This window comes from Pieris rapae, chromosome 18 (assembly GCF_905147795.1).
Source record: "Pieris rapae chromosome 18, ilPieRapa1.1, whole genome shotgun sequence".
NCBI classification, from domain to species: Eukaryota; Metazoa; Arthropoda; class Insecta; order Lepidoptera; family Pieridae; genus Pieris; species Pieris rapae.
In genome coordinates, this window is record NC_059526.1 from 4,795,956 (window position 1) to 4,818,030 (window position 22,075).

The 22,075-nt window shown below is 32.6% G+C and overlaps 1 protein-coding gene across 1 annotated transcript; it reads right to left on the reverse strand.

The window, feature by feature from the left end:
- Positions 1 to 2,026: 2,026 nt before the first annotated feature.
- On the reverse strand, positions 2,027 to 20,579 carry LOC110996235 (gem-associated protein 5-like). The gene is made up of 19 exons (XM_045632067.1): positions 20,453 to 20,579; positions 14,520 to 14,856; positions 14,274 to 14,433; positions 13,854 to 14,070; positions 13,194 to 13,770; positions 12,610 to 12,792; positions 11,802 to 12,083; positions 11,108 to 11,291; positions 10,517 to 10,679; positions 9,610 to 9,766; positions 9,008 to 9,147; positions 8,503 to 8,624; positions 7,089 to 7,263; positions 6,339 to 6,626; positions 5,981 to 6,128; positions 5,192 to 5,271; positions 4,308 to 4,440; positions 3,256 to 3,342; positions 2,027 to 3,047 (listed from the first exon to the last, which is right to left on the reverse strand). The coding sequence occupies exons 2-19, from the start codon at positions 14,702 to 14,704 to the stop codon at positions 2,801 to 2,803; spliced, it is 3,528 nt and encodes a 1,175-aa protein (XP_045488023.1). The 5' UTR covers positions 14,705 to 14,856; positions 20,453 to 20,579; the 3' UTR covers positions 2,027 to 2,800.
- Positions 20,580 to 22,075: the final 1,496 nt, after the last annotated feature.

Here is a 22,075-nt window from a genome sequence, read left to right on the forward strand (position 1 = left end):
TAAACGGTTTTAATAGTACATTAATTAATACTAAAAAATACTGAGCACTTTTTTATATGTAATTAGAGATTTTTTGACAAACATAACTAACCGGAAAGTGATCGGTAGTTGAAATTGTGATTATAATATATTTAGGATTTCCTGGTGATTTAAAAGCTTTGTTAATGATAAGCTGGTCTTTTTTCAATAACTTTGCCTTTTAATAATGTGTAAGACTGTCTAAAGGTGCATTCCGAAGGCATATGTGTGATTTTTATATTTTCACCATTTTAAAAACCTGATTTGCGTAGCAGTATTATTGTACTTAATGTGACGTTACAATTAAAGCACAAATTAACCAAATATAATTGACATAAATATATTGTATATTATCGAGATAATTATAAAATGGTGCCTGTAATTAATAAATTTATGAAAATAATTCGCTTTTTATTCACATCAGACTTAGTAGCATAATAAATACTAAACTGTTTTATTTATTTATGAACACTTCGTTACATTTCAATATAAAAATTGAACATAAATGAATAGGAGGGCAACTGGCGGCCTTATCGCTTTCGAGCGATTCTTCCAGACAACCACTGTTTTATAGTAGGTGCAGTAGTAGAACAATGCTTGGTCATATGGATATTAAAACATCTACAAATACTATTAGTACTAAAATAAATAAATATACATATATATATATATATATAATTGATTTTTTTAAATAAAATTGAGATTCTCAATGCATATTTATTTTTGCCAAAGACACTTATAGTGGACGATGCATACAGCAGACCTTAAGTACTTTGTGTTCAGTATAAATGATATTTAAAAAGTAATCAGGCTCCTATATATATTTTTGAAGCATTTTCCAGACAAGTTATATATATTTCTTGATAATGTGTGTTATAATCGGAAAGTATACGATAAATGGCCAAGTGTTGACACATGTAAACAGTTCGACAAACTTCAAATAGTTTTGTATGAACAATGGGTGTTACATAGTAAACGCTGCGAAGCCAAGTGTGTAATGAACAATGGGTTGTATTATATGCGTCTATAATCTAGGGATCTAGGAACAAAGTACTGGTGCTGTTAGTATGTATGAAAATTTATATATTATGTAGTAGCCACTATTCACTTATTTGTTTCCATTCCAAAATTCATGTGACATTCTACTCTCGGACGTGAGCATTTGGTGTCGTTTGATTTACACAGAAGTCGCCATTAAAAATAAAGTGAAGTGGAGAAATAATAGCTTTTGACAGTCGGATGCACATTAAGCTCTCGTTAACCATAGACGGACCGTATGTTGCAGTCGAGAACGACTGCTTATAGAGCGGTAGCGTTGAAGTCGTACACGACAGCATAATACCAGCTGTCGTCTACGACAGCTTGAAGCAGTTGGGTTCGACCGCAAAATAATACTGATGCGAGTTCATTTACAAGATAGATTTCGATGAAGAAATACTACTTGTACTATTACGCGTAGAAGACACTGTAGTGCGTGGGTGTGTCTAACACTAAAATCAAGAAAACAGCATGGAATATTTCATACTTTGTATGAAATGAATTGAGAGAAGACACTGAAAACTTTTTCAACTATTTTAGAATGTCCGTGGTTTCATATGATGAATTAGTAAGGTAAGGTTGCCTGCCAAGAGGAAAGGATTATTTATTTTATTAGAGTGACGCGCGGTCGGCAGTAATCTCAGCAGTCGGTGTTGGCTGCAACATGCGGTCCGGCTATGGCCAGCGTCTCAACTTTGAATGCGAATTCTACGCACTTTATTTTTTCATTAAAATTTTATATACACACCCACAGTATATTAAGATTAGACAAGAACTGTCACTGTCATTAATTGCTGGGTGTTTCAAACGAAGCATTTGACTAACTTGGTTACAAATGGGTTCAGATGAAGTAACTCTTATTTTTCAGAAACTCTTTCCTGTATTTATATATTGTGTTTGTAATTAGTTTGATGTTATACTTGTGATATGAATATTGAGGTAATAATTAAATGGTTAATAATAAAAACAATTAAAATACTGAGTTTTATTATCATTAAAACTTAACAGTAATATAAAAACAGTAGTGAAACGTAATTACAACGGAATACAGTATCTAAATTTAGATAATTGTAGTAATATCAAATAAAACAAGTTTAAAGATAGAAAAAACATTTTGTTATACTAAAAATATGTTTTATTTAACATTTAATTAAACAGGTTAGTAAAGGACTTGACTTCCGCTTCATGTACAATATCACAATTAAGGATCACGGCCATGCATATCAGCAGGGCTACACTGATATTTTTTCTTCGTCATAGAGACTGTTACAGGGAGAAAAGAGTAAAAACACAAATTTTCACCAATTACAATAATTAATATATATATATAATTAATAGATAGGTGACAATGCGGTGCGGTTTTGTACTGAGACCAATTTCCTACAGGCAATGTAATCTAAGAAAATCGCACACGCGTTAATGCAATAAGAGAGTCGAAGCTGTTTCGACTTTATTTCTTTTTCAGTTTATGCTTTTTTTAGAAATTTCGGAATCTCAATAGGTTAGTTTTGTAATCTGATTATAAAAACAATTGAGTATGTTGTTGATGTCTAAATATCAAAATCAAGGGTTTTGTGTTACATCAACCAAATTATATATTTTATACGTTATCGAAAGTTGTTATATTGGTAATAACGACAGACGTTATAATGAGATTACACTGTTATTACAATTTCACTGTATTTGCAATAGGAAAAAAGGCTACAGATATTAAAAACGGAATCACTAATTTACTACACATGCTCTATGCATCATTTGTCTCTACGCCATTTGTTTCGTTAACCGCTAGTTCAGTTCTAGTGGGCAAAGATTTAAGATTTTCACTAGGTTTTTCAGTGGAATGTATTTTTTTTAGTTTGTCGTCCAAATGTTCCGCGAATGTCTCCTGTCCAGCCAATTTGGCCAAATCGGAGGACAACATTAAACAACCTTCGTCGTTTATCGTTGATAATAAGACTGAGGCTTGATACGCGTCACCGAGAATTATTTGGCTGAAAAAAAAATATTAATAAAATCAGCACATATTTTATCCATATTCTATAAAATTTTGTTTCAGTTTCATCAATAATTAAAAGTTTTTTTAATGCTCATATCAAATTAATCTCCTATACTTACAGTGTTAACAAAACTTTTCCATCCCAACGAATTAATATTATAACAATAACTCTAAAACTTTCCCATACTAAAAAAAATATTTACCAAAAAGCCGAAATAGAGTAACAGCCATTTTCTCGGCCGAACGTTGCCCATTTATGTAGGGTCTCCTCTGCTATACTATCCATGTGTCTGAAACAATCAAATACTATAATATTAAAAAATTAAAAAATGTTTAACCATTTTAAGTAGGTACATTTTCATTCCTGAATATATTTATTATAATTTTTAATATATTTAGGAATAAATATTATTCCTAAATATATTTAAGGTTAACCTTTTTAAGTAAAAAATACCTGTGTCAGGGTTCCCAGCTCTCCCATAAACGAACTTAATTCTTAATTACTTAAAATAATTAAATTACTTAATCTTATGTGTGTATGTGTGTGTATAGTGTAGAGACAAGTACAAGTGCACTATATTGCCTATTTCTCATACTAAGATTTACCGGCTGTCCGACACAATCACAGTATCATGAGAGCAAGAAAAGACATGGGGCTGTTCAAACTTTAGATTTATTTATTTATCTTTTTTCAACCGTTATCAACACGCCCGAGTGCATGAGTAAGTGTGTGGGTGCAAATGTGTGAGTGAGTGAATGAGTGAGTCGGTGAGTGAATGAATAAAGTGTGTAATTACATATTAGGTCTCAGAAGCAGCTAACACTGCTGATAAATTTCTTTCTTTAATCGGGTTTTTAGGTTGTAGATGGTGAGCGGGTAGATATTAAGCAGCCTATTTAATTCATTATAAATATAGTCTGCTTGCATATTGCGTCTAGCGAACTCCGTCCTTACGGTCTGACCGACGACAACATCCCTTTTTCTTTTTAAGACCAGCCTACTATCAAACGGGGGTTTTTTTCTTTAAATTAAACTCAGGACATACAGCTTTCTAACAGAAAGTAATTTGCTAAGATGATAAAGCTCTTCCGATGGAAATCTGTATGTCCGGAACAGTATTACTTTTAGAAGAGCCCTATGTATGTCCCCTTTTAATTCCAAAAATGTATGCCATAAAATTAAAATAAGATAAATTGCAGGAAATCTGCTTGATTGCAGTAAACCAAATAAAAGCTATTTTTTTAATAATATTACCTTGTTTTAGCAAGTAGGTAAGCCTCTAAAAAGAGCCGCCCTTCAACCAGCTCATTGACAGCTCCTTTGATATCGTGAAGACTCAATAACACCGCAGCCTTCCTATATACAACTCCACCGTACGATTCTGGTACTGAAATTAAAAAATATAGCAACTTTATTGAAGTATTATATATGAAATATATTTATTCCAGTACACAAAAATACACAGGACTGTGGATATGTTTTTTAAGGAGAAAATAAACAATTGAAATTTCATATACATTTAATTACATAGATATTGCGACAGGCCTTGTATAGGTAATACTATAGTGCAAGTGTGTGTATGTGTGTGTATAGTGTAGAGACAAGTACAAGTGCACTATATTGCCTATTTCTCATACTAAGATTTGACGGCTGTCTTTTACTTTTTTTACAAAATACGCCATTTTTTCTATAATCGTTAACGATAAATAAAACGTATAAAGTGATTAAATGATATATGTGCCATGGATCAAATTTCAAATCATATATATATAATAGTCCACAAGATTTAAAGAAAACACTTTTTTACCGGATTGAAGCTATGTATTATTGTAAACTTATTATTATTAATTATTTAACATAAATTTAAATTTATCCGACGTTTCGCGTGCTTTACAGCGTGCGTGTTCACGGTGGCTGAAGACAAAACGTGTTGAATGTCAAAAAAGTATCACAACTGTAGAAAATGTTGTATTATATCTATTTATTTCCCCGGATTTGGTATCGACTAAAAGATGAAGGTTTCTGCAGAAATTGCTCACGGTGTCCTCCATTTTCGCCGTATTAAGATTTTTAAAAGACAATACTACATCCACAAAATACCAACATATATAATTCTACACTTTCAAATAATTACTTACAAATTGTTTTCTCATGCTCTCCCTTCGCTGCCAATCTGTCCATTTGAGCGAGATATAACTGCATTGTATCTTTCCAATACCTGTAATCAGTCAATTTAATTTCTTTTAATATTATTGGAACGAGGAATGGAACGTAGTATACTAAATTTATACCTAAAGGATAAAGTCAGAAGTACAGAAATAAACAAGTTTTGCACTATCCCATTGAAAAACCATAAGTATTAATATATGCACGGCGGCATACCGCTATGAATAATGTCAAGTGGAGAAAGAAAATGCTAACAGGAAAAAGAAAGAAAGAGGTCACCCTTTTGCACTACCTGTTAATTTGGTGGAGAAGATTAGATGAAGAATGCTCAAGAAAGAGACAGATGGAGCAAATTGGAGGACGCCTAATAAGAGGGCATAGAAAAGAAAAATATAATTTATTAGTATAAATATTTCCAACTCATTTAAATGTGTTACTGTTTGAATTGAGTATTTATAGATTATGTTATGTGAAGGTATAAAAATGGTCATTAATAAAGGTCAAAATGGATATTTGTAAGTAAAAAATAAAAAATATACCTATATATTACGTAACGAAGACAAATATTTTGTATTAGCTTTAATAGTCAATTAACGAATTTGAAAGATTTGTTAAACCGATAAATTTGTTATATTTCAGTTACACTGTATTATAATTACTCAATCATGTTTGTATAATCATAATTTTTTAAGCTTTTTTGTAAACCATATTATGTTGTTTTTGCGTCTTGAGAAAAAATCATATTACTTTTGTAAACTTACTTAAATGATACACACGGAGCCAGGCTGACTAAAAATGGAGTCAAAAGATCGTTTTCGCTCGCGAATTGTACCATATTAGAAATATCACCGCGTAGTACCAATAACATCATATACGATTCGAGCCTTCTTGCTTCTAAGTGTTGCTCCACTGTAAAAAAGTTAAAGTATTAGAAATTTGATAGAATATTGGTAAGGTGTGATTTCGACACCATTTTTTATATATAAAAAATTACGCTCATAGAAACATCCTATTTTCAAACACTAATACTTGGTGCAAAAATTTATACCCGAATTTTATAAACCAAATTCGATTTAATTATTTAATTACAGAAAATAATAAAATTCTGAATATACTCACGCTCCAAATCCAACACAGAATTGAAATCGTTAGTGCTCCCAAAGAGTTTCAGGAAATCCATTTGAAACTCTTCTTCATCATCCCTTTCACTCATCTTCAGCATTTTCTCAGCCATTTTCCTCAACTTGGATGCATTTATTGGATAAATTTGTCTCCCAATAGTTGGTAATAGGAATTTCTTATGAGTCTTCACTCGCTCGGCGGCTTCCGTCGCTGTATCATCAGACTTATCTTCTGATTTGACAGCTTTCTTCTTTTTCTTCTCTTTAACTATTTCGTGCTTCATTTCTAGAAAATAAATTTATTACATAGTAAAATTATTTATTTTATTTATTTATTTATTTAAGTACAACTCCTACAGCTAATCACTAAAGCCAAAACGGAATACACATTGAAACAGAAACATAAAGCACAATTTTACAAAGTACAGTTGTAAGATTGATTGATTGGTAGATTAAAATAAAAATTTAATATGAAGGAACAAACAAAGCCATTATTAGTAAAAGATACCCCGAGTTTTTTAATTTTTTAAAAACATTTAATTACTTTTCAATACATAGAAGTAGCTGTTTGATTACAATAAAAACTAAAATATATTTATAATTAATTTTCTAGAAGCTCTGTTTTTATAATAGCTGTAGGTAGGTTGTTCCAGGAGCTTACGATAATATTAGGAGTAAGATTACGAGAGTATGTCATATTAAGCATAAGGAACGTTTGGAAAGTATTTTATCACAATTATATATTTACCTTCATAAGACTCGGCCTTAAAGTCACGAATATCCCAGAGGCGCAAAGAATAGTCGGCGCCGCCAGACAATGCCGTATTCGCGAGTTGCGGGAACGAAGCCCAACCCACGGCCAAGGACTTCTGCGTGTGACCACCGAATATGTGCGTACACACACCTTGCACTACGTCCCATACCTATCGCCATAAGAACGTATTAGGTACATGTAATGTTTGAATTTTACTTGTCCGAATATTTATATGAAAACATCCTTATTTAATATATGATAATAAATAACAAAATTAAAATGAAAATTTGTTTAAATGTATATATAATATATAATGTAAAATGTATCTGAATAAAGGCTATTATTATTATTATTATTAATAATAAATAACAAAATTCGCACGTTTATAAATTTCCTAGGAAATTATACTTTTGTAAAATGTCTAAACGAGAGATAAACTGTATTATTTTATGATCACAATTTCTCCAATTTTGACGACGTTATGTGGTAATTTATGAACTAACGGATATCCATTTGTAGGATTCTAAATCGTTAGACTTATACAAGGAATTTGAGCGCACTTGCCGTTTGGTTATCGCTTACTTATTATTTTACGCGTGAATTCGGAAAATTTATCAATTTACGAAAATGTGGGGTAGAATAATACAACTTATCTCTAGTAACTAACTAACTAGCAATATAACCTACGAATGTTTGAATGGTTTATTCCGGTAACACATACAAGGTGTAAACGAATTGTAAAAAATTTGGGTAATCAATATAAATTATCTCATTTTTATTAATTTCTTAATCTTAGCTTTGTCCTGGTCTAGTACAGCAATATCTAACAATAGCTATGTTTAAAAAATTAATTATTATTAAATGAAATCATTTATAATAAACTATAATTAAAAAAATATAAAACTTTTAAAAATTTCAATTATTGTTTTTATTATAAAATTATAATTTAAAGCTTATCCCTTAAAATATAAAATTAATTCTTAAATTAATTAACACAAGGCACAAGGTTTTAACAATCAAATAAAAACATATATAATAATTGCTACACTGTACACTAGTGAACGCAAAATAATTAAAAAAGGATACTTTATTTATACCAAATGAAGAACTGTCAAGAAACACTCCACCCCGCTTGACATAATTATAAAAAATAAAATAAAAATAAAATAAAAAAGCCTTTTTATTTCCTACAAATATAACTTTTTACATTGGCCCATCTCCAAGCGCTTTCTTATCTAATTAAAATTAATACCATCTTATTTTTATTTATTTTCTATATAATTTACCTATAACTATTTTATTTATTGTTATTAATATATTACTTATATAATATTTGACATAATTATATGAAGTTGGAAATCCATGTCGGATACTTAGAAAAAAATATGGAATTACTAAGCATACTTACTCGCACTGTAGAATCATCGGAGGACGAGAGCAAATAGTGGTCAATGTGAGGATTCCATGCCACTTGAATTACTGGGCCTTTGTGTCCTGCCAGCATCTTCCACGTCACTATCTTTGGACTATCTGGAATATAGATTTACCTATTAAGTATTTTAACCGACTTTAAAGAAAGGGGTTGTCAGCATAATGATTATTGGATCCATGCAATATTTCAGCATCGTGATCAATTTAGATTTTTACTAGATTTTATAGATTCTTGACCAAAATGTGAGTTTGTAAAGTTTTATCAAAATCGATTCATTTGTTTCCGAGACACAGGATAAGTCAGGTATATAAGGTAAGATAAGGTAGGTATATAAGGTAAGATAAGGTAGGTATATAAGGTAAGATAAGGTAGGTATATAATGCTGCCGCATTTATAGTCTAATACATTTCAAAAACTAAATTAGTTTAATTTATACTAATTAAGTTTTTAAAAGGACTTTGAGATAAACTTTTATATTTACCTCCTTCATCATCATACTCAAGTATAGCAATAAGATTCTGCTTGTCCAATGAGCTAACAGCGATGAGATTCCGTAAAGGTGAGTCTTCACTGGAGGAAGATATCTGCTGCGGATGCCAATCCACCTTATGTATCATTTTACTGAAAATTAATTAGTTACATTGTTAATAATTCAAAACCCAATTAATGAGGGCAGATAAATTGTTTATGAACATACATAGCTAATACAGTTACTATTGAAATATAAACCGATGCCAACTTATCATTCGGTGGCACCTCAACACAAATAACGATTCGAGCGCAATTCTGCGCTGTAAATAAGGGGATTACATAATAAGAATAACATATTCATTTGTTAACATTTAGAGTGGCGCCAAAAAAGTGTTAGCTGAGTTTAGGAAATATTTCCAAATCTTGGGTAAAAGCTCGGTACTTAGAATTCCGAAGTTGGCAACACAGGAAAAATTGTCTTTGACTATAGAAAAGGATTTTTGTATTACAACACGGTTGTTAAAATTTATAATGTTTAATTCAGGTTTGAAAAAATAATTGTATGGCATTAGTTATAATTTGGCAAAACTAGAATAAATAATTAATATTTACCTAAAGATAAAAGCAGCAGTTTGAAGTTGGTGTTTCTCTGTATCTAATAGAGCAATTCCACCGGCAGTACTTCCCACTAGTAAGCCCCGCGAGCTATATTGCACGGAACAAAGGCTCCATTTATTGCCCTCTACTTGCACAGGTATTTGTATAGGATCTGCAAATATTCAGTTTAAATTTTCTTAAAAATTCTTGTAAAACTAAGTCAAAAAGGCGTCTCATAAACTTGAAAATCAATAAAAATCAACACATTAAAGCTTTATATGATGATTTATTAGTAATTTCATTTACAAATTAAGTGTTCGAGGGCTGTAAACAGATATCGTATTTTATCGCGTATGCATTTTTTTTTAATTTACTACCTATTTAAGAACGTACAGCACGTAATGGCTAAAATATTGGTTATTGGGATTGGGTTTTATTGGGATGTTGCCACAATTACTTAACTATTGTATCGGAACCGATGTAACAAACCGACCGTTGCCGCAAAACTTCGTTCCATGAGATACAATTTTGAAGAATCCTCTAAAAACCTGGTGGGAAAAGGTTGGATACTTGCGATTTGGGCGGAAACCGAAACGATTAACTCTCCCATAATGTGCCTCGGACGCCAAACGGAAAACATAAACACCTATGACCTAACTAAAATACTAGTACTATATTATAAAAAACTATCGTATTAAGTCAAAGGTTTGGAACTTAACGTATACGTACATAACTTAATAGCTATGGTAATCGTAAGGAATGATTTTTGAATGGCAAACGTAAAAAGTTATTCGAGGACGTATTTTGTACGAAACGGAATACGTAGACTATATAAATTGAATTTAAACTTTCTTTCTGAAATTATCGTATTCACGTATAAAGGGACAATACTTGACAAGGCCTCAATTTGACGTTTACTTACCATCATTGGAGTTCTTCGTATTGTACATGACTAATTCACCACCCCCACACGCATACAAGTTGTTCCCTTGGCCCCAGCTGATGGAGTAGACTCCGCCACGTCCTGCCGGCACCAGAAGGCGAGCTGGTTTCTCACCCTTACCACTTGTATTTATTAGACCTACCTACAATATTAACATTGTACATAAATTGAATTTATTTATTTATTTACACTTCGTTGCTAAAGAAATACAAACAACACAATATATATAAATTACAAGGGATGCAACGGGCGGCCTTATCGCTAACAAGCGATCTCTTCCAGGCAACCCTAGTAAGAAAAGAAATAAATAAAATAAAAAAATGATGGGTGCAAGAAGTGCAGAAGTTATATAAAAAACAAAATAAATAAACTTACAAATAATTACAATATTAGAATAACATAATATTAGAATTTACATTATGACAGCGGTTTTTTTACTCTCTCTCTACTGTATTAAAATCTTGGTATCTAAATAATAGTTAATTTATTGAATCATAAAACACATGCAAGTACATTAAGAAAAATCACTTTCGAATTTGATAAAAGAGGGAAATAATACAAAAACAATACCCGAGATTCCCCAGTCGAGAAGGCCAAAAGATCTTCTGTTGTGGGATGCCATGCAACAGTGAGTACTTTTCCCTGGACATTCTGCCAATATGTCCGTAAGGTGCCCTTCGACAGTTGATTATGGTCTTCATCTAAATCAGTTTCCCACACACGCACTGCTCCATCTCCCACACATATGGCATACCTGGAATTATGTAAATCCTTTTAAATATATTTTAAGCCATTCTGACGCAAACAAATCAGAGAATAAATCAATTTTTAACAATAGGATATATTTCTCTGATTAATTTTTTTCTCGGCAGTAAAAAGCCAATAGACAAGTAAACAGAATGTAGAGGGTTCAAACCAAACTAAAATTTAAATGAATTAAGTATAGGAATATTACAATTTCCTTTAAAATATCAATAGAAATCAAAATCTATTAAAAATTCATATAATTATACTTCACCAATTTATACTACTGAATTTCTTTCAAAAACGCAAATATGTTGGGTAGTCATACATGAGCAAATGGATAAAAAGGTTTGTTTAAAAAAAGTATACCTAAGTTACAAGACAAATTATGTTAATCTAATTTTTTTTTATTAAAATTATAAGTTAAATTCAATAATAATTATCCAGCCTCTATTAACCTAAGAGACGAAAAAACTAAAAAAAAAACTTGACATACTTAATAGTTTATGATATTACTTACTGCCTTGCATCATATGGACAGGGGTCAATCATATACACATAGCCACCAGCACTATTATACTGTCCCAGACATTTTTTATTTTCAACTGAATGACAAATCATATTCCTGTCTTGTGAAATAGTCCAAACCACCCAATCCTCTTGTTTCAATTTGTTGCTAAATTTATCTTCAATTTTATCCTCAGATTGGTCTTTGGACTGTTGTCTTGGTGCATTTGTTGAGATGGCGTAGAGACCACGTTTATGTAATATGTGTTCAACATTCCAGTGTAATTTGTTTTTGCTGTAAATATATATTACTTTTAAAAATTTATTAGAATCAGATTTAACAAAAAAAATATTTTAAATCAAGAAAAAGCAAGTATTTTATGTTACAATATAATGGCATTGATAACAAAGGTTTATTTTTCAGTTTCTGAAACAGATTTTTATGTACTATTTTCAGTATATTTAGTAATTCTGACAATGAATCGTAAACAGTTATTATAGGCCCTAGGTAATAAAAGACACTACTTCAAAATATGGTTTTTAGAACGACATCTTAGAACTATATACAATTTAAGGTTAAGTTTCACATTGTAAAAGTGCAAGTTTCCCTCTCTATTAATAAATAGTTTACAAGTTATTTGTGTTGTGTCATTCCGTGATAGAATATTTGTTCACTATTTTTGGAGGCAATATCAGTTTTGTAATAATATAAGCAAAACAAAGTTTGTAAGGTTTTTGGTTATGGTATAGTAACTTTTGTAAATTTTACATCATCTTAAAGATAAAGATAATACAATAAACAACAAAAATGAAATAATCACCTGTCTAATTTAAGGGGATTGCATCTAAACAGCTCACTCCTGCCATTTGATATAAGTAAAACATCAGGTCGATACCACAATAATGTCGCCCACATTGGTGATTTCAGTTTCATGTTTCTATTGTGACCACTGATGACACAGCTACTAACCAATTTGCCAGATTTAGACCAAATTCTTACACTTCTGAAAAGTTATTTCAATATCAAATTTAATTCCATCTATAATTAATTTAGACATATTAAAAGTGCCCATAATCTGTAACTCTTACTAGAAAACCATATAGAGAGGTCTTGCAATAATTGGAATCCAGTTAGGTATTATATAAGCAAAGATGGCGCAATTTACTTAAGAATAATTTGATGAAAATAATAATATATATATAATAACAGAGTAAAGGCTACAGATATTTTTATGAGCAAACCAGCATTTCCAGTTCTTGAAGAACAGAGTGTACCAATTATAAAGGGCCAGCCGATTTACAAGCAAACCTTCAGGGGTTTGTGAGTGTCTATGGGCGGCAGTATCACCAGACATTGGGAGTCCCTCTGGACCATTTGCTATAAAAATTTCTAGAAATTTTTTACCCAGCTTTTCCAATAGAAGCTAAAAGATGTTTGTGTATATGAGTACTAGCCTCTTCCACTTTTTGATTAGATATTTCTTTACAATCTGAATTAAGTTTTTCTGTATTAGGATTTTCTTCAATATCTCCATCAACTTTTTTAACAAGGCTGTGAATAGACTCTTCAGGTTCATTCTTTCTCTTCAACAGATCTTCTTTTAATTTTAAGCATTCACTTAGAAAGTCATCTTTATTCTCTTCCTTTTCTTCCTTAATTTTTACCCTTATTAATTCTGGTTTATATTTTTTGTGCCCAAATTCTTCTTCCTCATGATCTTTGTATATGTCAAACATATCATCTTCTTCAACTATTGAATTTTCAAAACTATCATCAGGCAAGTCTTTTGCTAATGCTGAATTATTTAACTTATCTTCTTCAGTGCCGTCTAGTCTTATTTTAGCTAATCTATCAGATAATTGGAACTTAGCCTCAGTTGTTTCTAGAGATTTTTGCAGTACAACCTCATATTGTGGACACCAAGACACACTTAATGTTTCTTCATTCTGCCCTCTTACTTTGTATAGTATTTTACCGTTATCTGCCATAAAAAACATTTCTGTATATTAAGAATTATAACAGACATATTTATTAGAAAATAAACAGATATATATCTTTACTCACAATTCAAATCCAGTACAAATATTATACCCTGTTTAGTACCCACTGCTACATTAAAAGGCAGATGAGGGGAACATGCCATACATGTTGGCTTAAAATTTTTTAATAATTTATCATAACTTTTAACAACATTAGAGGCAATATCCCATTTAACTAAATTACCAAAACTGCCAATTGTAATAACAAATGTTTCATTAATATAACCCACTCCAACAACTTCCTGTAAAGTAATACTTTATTTTTAGATATACTTCTCCAAGTAGCACTTTATAATTGTAATAATTTACATTAATCAAGTATGTCTATACAAGTGTGTGCTTATCATATAAATCGAAAAAAAATTTTAATTGAACAGGGGGCAAATATGTAACATTTTCAATGTATTGAATTGTAAACCCAACCCATAATAAATAACCACGTTACCTCATTTTCTTTGTGATGTAAGTCATGGCTCTGCTCAAGTTTTATCTTAATACTTTTGTTTATTTCAGTAAATGACCATTGCTTTACTACACCATCTCCACTACCAGCAACAATGCATCTCTTTTCAGGCCATTCGGGAGATATATCTACACTGACTATCCTATTAACAATAAATATCAAGGGTTCAGCTTTATATAAATATTACATGATTTATAACAAATAAATACTTTGCACTAATTTACTTACTTCTCACCATGTGCTCTGTTAATAAAGTGTGTCTGATAAGCCTGGCCATTTTCATTAGCTTTATATGGTTTACAAACGCAAAGACCTCTACTTGGCCCTCCATAAATAAGCCAGTTATCAGAAGTCACAGCTAAAACCGTTGTCTGAAACCAATTCGGCGAGGGAAAAAGTATAGTATCATCCATAATTATAAAAATTTGATTAATATTAAATAATCAATATTTATCACTTCTAGTAGAACGTATAGCCGATAAAATTTAGAATATTCGTGCAATGCTGAAATCTGAATCCACTTTAGGATTAAATCTTGATTTCTTATTTAAAAATGAACCGGCACCTTTTTTTTTTTTTTTTTTTTTCCTTTGGCTCTAACACTGTTTGTGCATTAGCCAGCGTCAAGTATGGGATTTTTATAATTCGTTGTTTTAATTATTTACAGTTTGTGCATAATGAAAAAAGTAAGGAAACCAATCGCGACATAACATAAATAATTGAAAGCGCATAAATTTACAAATAATCAGAATAATTAATAATGGAAAAAAATCAAAATTATAGTTTAATGTTATTATTTACAATAAACATACTTATAATACTATATACAAGGGGATTTAAATCTCGAAGAAGTAAATAAATATTGGTAGGAAGGGGAACGGACAGAGAAACTAAAGAAGTATATAAGGAAGAATGGTCATACTTAGGACAAGAAAAGAAAACATGATTCAAGTCAGAATAGCTCTCGCCACACTCACAGGCGGTACTAGTTACGATACCGAGTTTGTGCAAATGAACTGGAAGGCTGTTATGTCCCAGACGCATACGGATTATAGTAGAAGTGGCAGTTTTACCAAGCGACAATTTGGCAAACCACGGCTTCCTGGGAACGGAAGACTGTATAGCATACAAGAAACGACCCTTAATCCGGCCGTTCTTTTCCCAACACATATTCCACGAATTGTGGAGATATATGCCGGGCAAAGCAGCAAGATCATGGCCAAAATTCTTGTACGGGTATACGTCACCGGTCACAGTAGCACTGTTAGCCAAACTGTCAGCTTTCACATTTCCAGAGATACCACAGTGACTAGGTATCCAACAAAATGATACTAAATAGTTGTGTAATTGGCATTGCAACAGCTTTCTCCTACATTCAAATATAACATGAAAGAATGGGTTTAGTTTAAGTGAAAATTTTGCTAAGCTCTGTAATGCACTTAAGGAATCGGTAAATACAACGGTTTTTTTGAGTTTGAAACACAGCACATATTCAAGAGCTTTTAGTAGTCCAAAACATTCACCGGTAAAGACCGATGATTCTGGAGGTAATTTAATTTTCTGAACTATGTTGTACTGTTTGTGGTACACTCCAACACCAACACACCCATTGGAGTGTTTAGAAGCATCTGTATACATTTGATGCCAGTTAGGCCATTTCATATTGACATTGGAATTAAAGTTTGCATTAGCATTAAAATCAGATTTTTCAATGCCAATAGAAAAGCATATCTCAGGAGAAAGAAGTAGAGAATCATAAGAAGAGCTAAATAGGGGAAGGATATAAAAGGAATGAGTTGGGGCTTGTAATTGTTTAAATTTCAGAAAGCTTTTTAATAGACAAGGTAAAGGTTTATGTGAAGAGGGTAATTTTTGAGAAAGAGATTCCAGTTTGGAAATGAGGGGATGATTATGGAACTGGGCAGTTCTAAAAATGAATCTATCTGACAGATATTGACGCCTTAAGTTTAATGGAGGGTCACAACATTCTATTTGCAGAGCATTAACCGGGCTCGATTTCATAGCACCAGAAACAATCCTCAAAGCCCTAGACTGTATGAGATCTAGTTTTCTAAAGCCTGCTACATTACCTGGATCTAAGAAAAAGGTCCCAAAATCAAGAACGCTTCTAATGACAGCATTATACACCAACCTCAATGTGGCCGGGTGAGCACCCCACCAAACTCCACTGAGACATCTCAGCATATTCAAGTGTCGCTCACATTTACCAACCACAAATTCGCAGTGTGGTTGACCTGTTAGTTTAGAATCAAGTATAGCTCCTAAGAACTTTACTTGATTATTGACGGGTAATATATTATCGCAATCATATCTTATAGTTGGTGAGGGAGGATTTCTGGATTTAGTGAAAAGTACGACGGTACTTTTTGAGGGAGACAGATCTAGGCCATTTGCATCCATCCAAGATTTTAGGAAAGATAAAGAGGACGAGACACGTTGTTCAGCATTACTTACAGACTTATCAGAGGCATAAATAACCAAGTCATCGGCATATTGTAATATACTAACTGAATCTCCGATAGAGTTTTCTAGGTCATGTGTATAAATATTGTACAATAAAGGACTCAGCACAGACCCTTGTGGCAAACCCTTCCATACCAGCCTACTAGGCATGTAAGGGCCGCCAACATCTAAAATAATTTTCCTCTCTGATAGAAGATTTACAATGAAATTATTTAAAAAATAAGGAACCTTTAATTTATCTAATTTACTTTTTAGAATATGTAACAAAACATTATCATAAGCCGAATTAATATCCAAGAAAGCTGCGACCACTGACTTTTTATTTGAGAAAGCATTACGAATGTCCGTGACTAATATGCCTAAATTGTCACACACACTTTTACCTTTTCGAAATCCAAACTGAGTTGGTGACAGATATTTATTATTTTCTATATACCATTCAAGCCGATTTTTAATTAAATGTTCAACAACTTTTGTTATCACCGATGACAAGACTATAGGACGGTATGATTTAATATCAGATCGAATCTTAGACGGTTTTAAAAATGGCAGCACTATTTGACTTCGCCAAGATGACGGTATGTCATTTGTCAAAAGAACTTTATTTATTAAATTTAAAAAGTAATTTAATCCATTTTCGCCAAGGTGAGACAAAAAGGAATATGGGATCCCATCTTCCCCAGGAGCACTGTCTTTAACGTAATTTAATACACCTTTTAATTCTAATAGCGTAAAAGGTAGATTTAATGAGGAAGGGACAACATCAGAGTTATTTTGTGTAGAAGAGTGGATGAGATCTGGAGCAGAAGGAGGAGCCAAGCGATCAAGGAATTGATCAGCTAATTCTATAGGAAGCAACGACGGGTTAGAAGGATTGATAGCTGACCTAAATCTTTTGATATTTCGCCAAATGACAGAAGAATTTATTCCAGGTGATAAAGAGCTACAATATTTCCTCCAACCCTCAGATTTCTTTTTTTTAAATAGTTTTTTAACCTCTTTCATTACATTCATTAAGACCTCGTATTTTTCCATAGACATATCATTGCGATAATTAAGCTCAGCTGCCTTGCGTTTTTTAATAGCTGTGGTACATTCTTCATCCCACCATGGTGGAGATGACAACTTATTACTACTCGGCTTTTTCCTAGGAAAAACACTATCAGCCGATTCTAACAAAACATCTTGTAAATAATTACTATTTGTGACATTATCTTCTGAGCAATTATTCAGTTTCTCTTCTACTAATAAACTGTATTGACTCCATTTCGAGTCTATGATTTTGTGTTTAAGGCGAGACTTTTTAATAAACATATTACTATTTTTTTTACAGGGAAATGAAATGATTATGGGATAATGATCACTATTGTAAGATGAACACAAAGTAGACCAAGAGAGAGAAGATGCTAAATTGGGAGTACAGATGGACAGGTCAATGGCACTAATTACTTCACCAGGCTTTGTAAGGCGAGTAGGAGAACCCGTATTTAAAATGCACAGGTTATACATGTCTAAGATATCCAATAATTCATACCCGTACCTATTTGATACTGAACTACCCCACGATGTATGATGAGAGTTGAAATCACCCAGAATCATGAAAGGCTGAGGGAGAACTGAAATTAAGTTTTTAATTTCATTGAATATTTGCAAGGAGGGGTGAGGGACATATATAGAGACAAAACAGATACCATCAACAATAGCTGTAATGATAGAAAAGCTGTTACTATGTGAAGGAAGAGGGAAGGAAGAAAAGATGCTTGAGTTTCTGATGAGCAGGCATACACCACCATACCCATCAGCCCTGTCTTCTCTCAAGCAAGAATAACCAGGGATTTTGAATACCTGATCTGGCTTTAGCCAGGTTTCAGATAAAGAAAAAATAAAAGGATTAAAATTATTTATAATGTGTATAATTTCATGCTTTTTGTTTATAATACTGCGGCAGTTCCATTGAACTAACCTGTCCATGTTGGCCATTATTATTATCAGTGTAGGAATTAATTAAATTAGCAGCGTGGGACGGTATAGATAAATTAGGTTGAGAAAGTAATTTAATTAATGTAGTAATTAACTCTATTATTGTCTGTTGTGAATTTGCATTAGGCGATGATGGTAATGCACATCCATTAGAAGGCTCTGGCATATTGTAGTCTCTTACAAGAGACTCATGTGCTACATGATCGAAACCTTTACTGTGTTGAGGAGGCATTCTGGGTTTAGTGAAGACTGTTTTTTTATAAGATATTGTACGTGGAGGTGGTGAACCAGGCAATACTGTATTTCCACCAGGAAGAGATTTACTTGGGAAAGAGGATACAACATCAGCAAATGATTTAGAAATTGGGGGATGTAATTTTGACGCTTCAATATAAGATAAGCTATTCTCTGCCATTGTTACTTTTATATCTGTTTGTCTCACATATTCTGGGCATTTTTTGCTTGAAGCAAAGTGCAGCCCAGAGCATAAGCAGCAAGAACCATGGTCTTCCTCTACATTACAAGTATCTCCAGTGTGGCCTTGACCACACTTGTAACACCTGGGCTTTGACCTGCATTGGACCTTGGTGTGCCCAAAGCGGCAACAATTAAAGCACTGAATTGTGGGATACACATACAATTTAACCGGCATAGAATTATAACACATAAATATCCGTTTAGGCAAAACTTGTCCATCAAATGTAAAAACAACTGTTTGTGAAGGTTTCCACGTAGGTGAGTTATTGACCATGATTTTATAATTAAGTCGCCTGATTTTTATAATTTCCCCACACCCAATGGGTATGTTAGTGTTTTCCATAATATCTTCAGGAGACCATTCCGTTGGTACTCCCCTAACCAAACCCATCCTTGTAATATTGAAAGTAGGGATAAAAGCTTTCATGTTGTTAGTTGGTAAGCAGTTTGAATTTATAAAGCTGTTTGCGTCTGTATATTTACTAAAAGATAATGTCATTTTATTTCTGCCAATACGTTTTAAACTACCATCTACAATATTTTTAAACAGAAATTTTTTTAAAAATCTCCCGAATACAACTGGGTGTAAAACTGTGCTATCATCTTCAGCAGACTGTACTTTCTGCACATGTACCACAAACGGGCCGTGGTCATTGGCATCGTAACTAGCCCTACCAATTTGTGTGGTGGGTTTAGAAGATATACTGGTGGAAAGAAGAGGCATTGTTGTATTATTTGTGGAAGGACTAGGTGGAGGCAAATTGTTGGTTGGTGGTGTCACAGTGGTCTCAGCAAAATCATCTGTGCATTGACAAGAATGACTGTCTGAGGGTTTAGAGTGTTCTGTAGTACTTTTGCGTTTCCTTTTATTGCAATGTTTGCACATTTTATGTAAATTTTGCCTGTGACTGCGCTTCAGCTTCCTTTTAGAGGCCAAAGAACAGTCTGAATCCATACCGGATTCATTAGATATGGTGATAAATGCAACCGCGGGGGGCGCCGTGCCCCCCGGGTCCGGAGGCTCGTTCATAAAACTCAGAAAAGCTTACCAAAACTCGAAGAAAGAAGAAGAAAAATATAAATAATAATACAAATTATAAATATATACAATATTTAACTATTCTGATCACTAAATTTTTAAAAAATATTATTTTACAGAAAATTCAAACAAAAATCGCGCCCGCCAAATTCGAAGCTTCCCGCGTTTTTTTCACCGGCACCTTTGACCTTATTATTCGGTTAAATTTTAACGACACATAACACCAATGTTGCCATTTTCTGGACCACAGTTTGTTGTAGTTGACGATTTATTTAAACAACAAATTCCTTAAATTGAAGGTTGGCTTGATTAAAAGACTTTTGTAAGAAAAAACCTGTACATAAAGTGTATTTTATGTATGACTAACAAGTCTTTTAAACACAAAAAAAAGCGTGTGGATACAAAGTTAAACCCCCAATAGATGATAATGTACTGACTACCGGCATAAAATCACTCCATATATTTTTATGTCTAAATTCACACTGTTTACGACTTTATACGTGTTAATAAATAAAAAATGTTGTGTGGTTTCATGAAACCACGGTAAAAGTAAAACTTTTTTCACATTATAGAAATTTAAACAAAAGTTTTTGGAATAATATTCCATTAAGGGTATAAAATCTGTTTGATTTGTTTGAGGCCTTTCTTTTATAGTAAGCGGGTGGGGATCAAAACCACCTACTGCCCTCTGTTCAGTTTCTGCTTATATTCGATATTAGAGTCTACATTTTAAAGTCTTCTGCTTGGTTCGACCGCTCAATCGAACTGAGGGCCGCGTTTTCTTTTTTTTTTTTATGGAATCTCGCTGTTGGCCTTAAAGGCCTTTACAGCTCAGCCGGAAAGGGTGGGGTTCCCACGCAAGGGCGTCTCCTGTGAGACTCGAACCTCGGCTTGGGCCGTCGCAATATGAGGGCCGCGCTAATGAGTTCCTGTATTTATAACAACTAGAATTTGTAATAAACAAGTTTCGTGACATTTCGGGTACTCGTGCCACAACCGAACCCGAATAGACCACAGAGTCAAACGGCAGCAGTGTTGCCAACTTAATTTTAACAAACCCACCAATTTTGCCGTCGCAATCCACCAGAAAACCACTAACAGCCACACTAACTAATATTATAAATGTAAATATGTTTATTTATTTATCCTACTTCACGCCCAAAGGAAATATGGGAAATATGGGAAGTAAACAGTAGTCTATACCACTCTTTACTTTAGATGGAAAGCATACAGCTAGAATATATTTTTTGACAATAAAAGAACAATATTGTAAATTGAATTATAAAATTAGTTTATTTTGAATTTTCATTACAAAACAACTTATAGAACGTTTCCTCCGCACCTTCTGATTTTAAGTATACTTCTTTCGTTCCTATTTTTTGGACTACAGAATTGGGAATTTGGAAATGGGCCTACTTATTCTTTGAAAGTTGATGTTGGCTATATAGACCACTAAAACATATTTGTAATATAATACAATAATTATATTTATATACATTTTTGACACATCGTAATTTATATTACATATATTAGTTACGTACGTACCTTTGAATTTTGCAAGTTTTTTTCGATAACCCGTCATTCTTTAAATCTCCGTAATGATTTCTTAATACAGAGTGACATAATTTGCACTTTGCAATTGAACCAGCTGTACTTTCTACCACTTGCAGCCAGTCCTTCAATTGGGAGTCCCGTAACCCGTTTTGTTTTAAAAATAAACTGAACATTTGTAAAAAAACAAGATCGCTCTGATGCTTAGCAATTAGCATAACCAAAACTAATAAGTATCTGTGTTGTGTATTTC

Bases quoted from the DNA above. Each gene is read 5' to 3' on its own strand.
- LOC110996235 (XM_045632067.1), bottom strand. From the start codon at position 14,704: ATGGATGATACTATACTTTTTCCCTCGCCGAATTGGTTTCAGACAACG. The intron at 11,292-11,801 runs GTAAGTAATATC...ACATAATTCCAG, and splicing joins TGTCCATATGATGCAAGGCA to GTATGCCATATGTGTGGGAG. The intron at 6,129-6,338 runs GTGAGTATATTC...ACTTTTTTACAG, and splicing joins TTCTGTGTTGGATTTGGAGC to TGGAGCAACACTTAGAAGCA.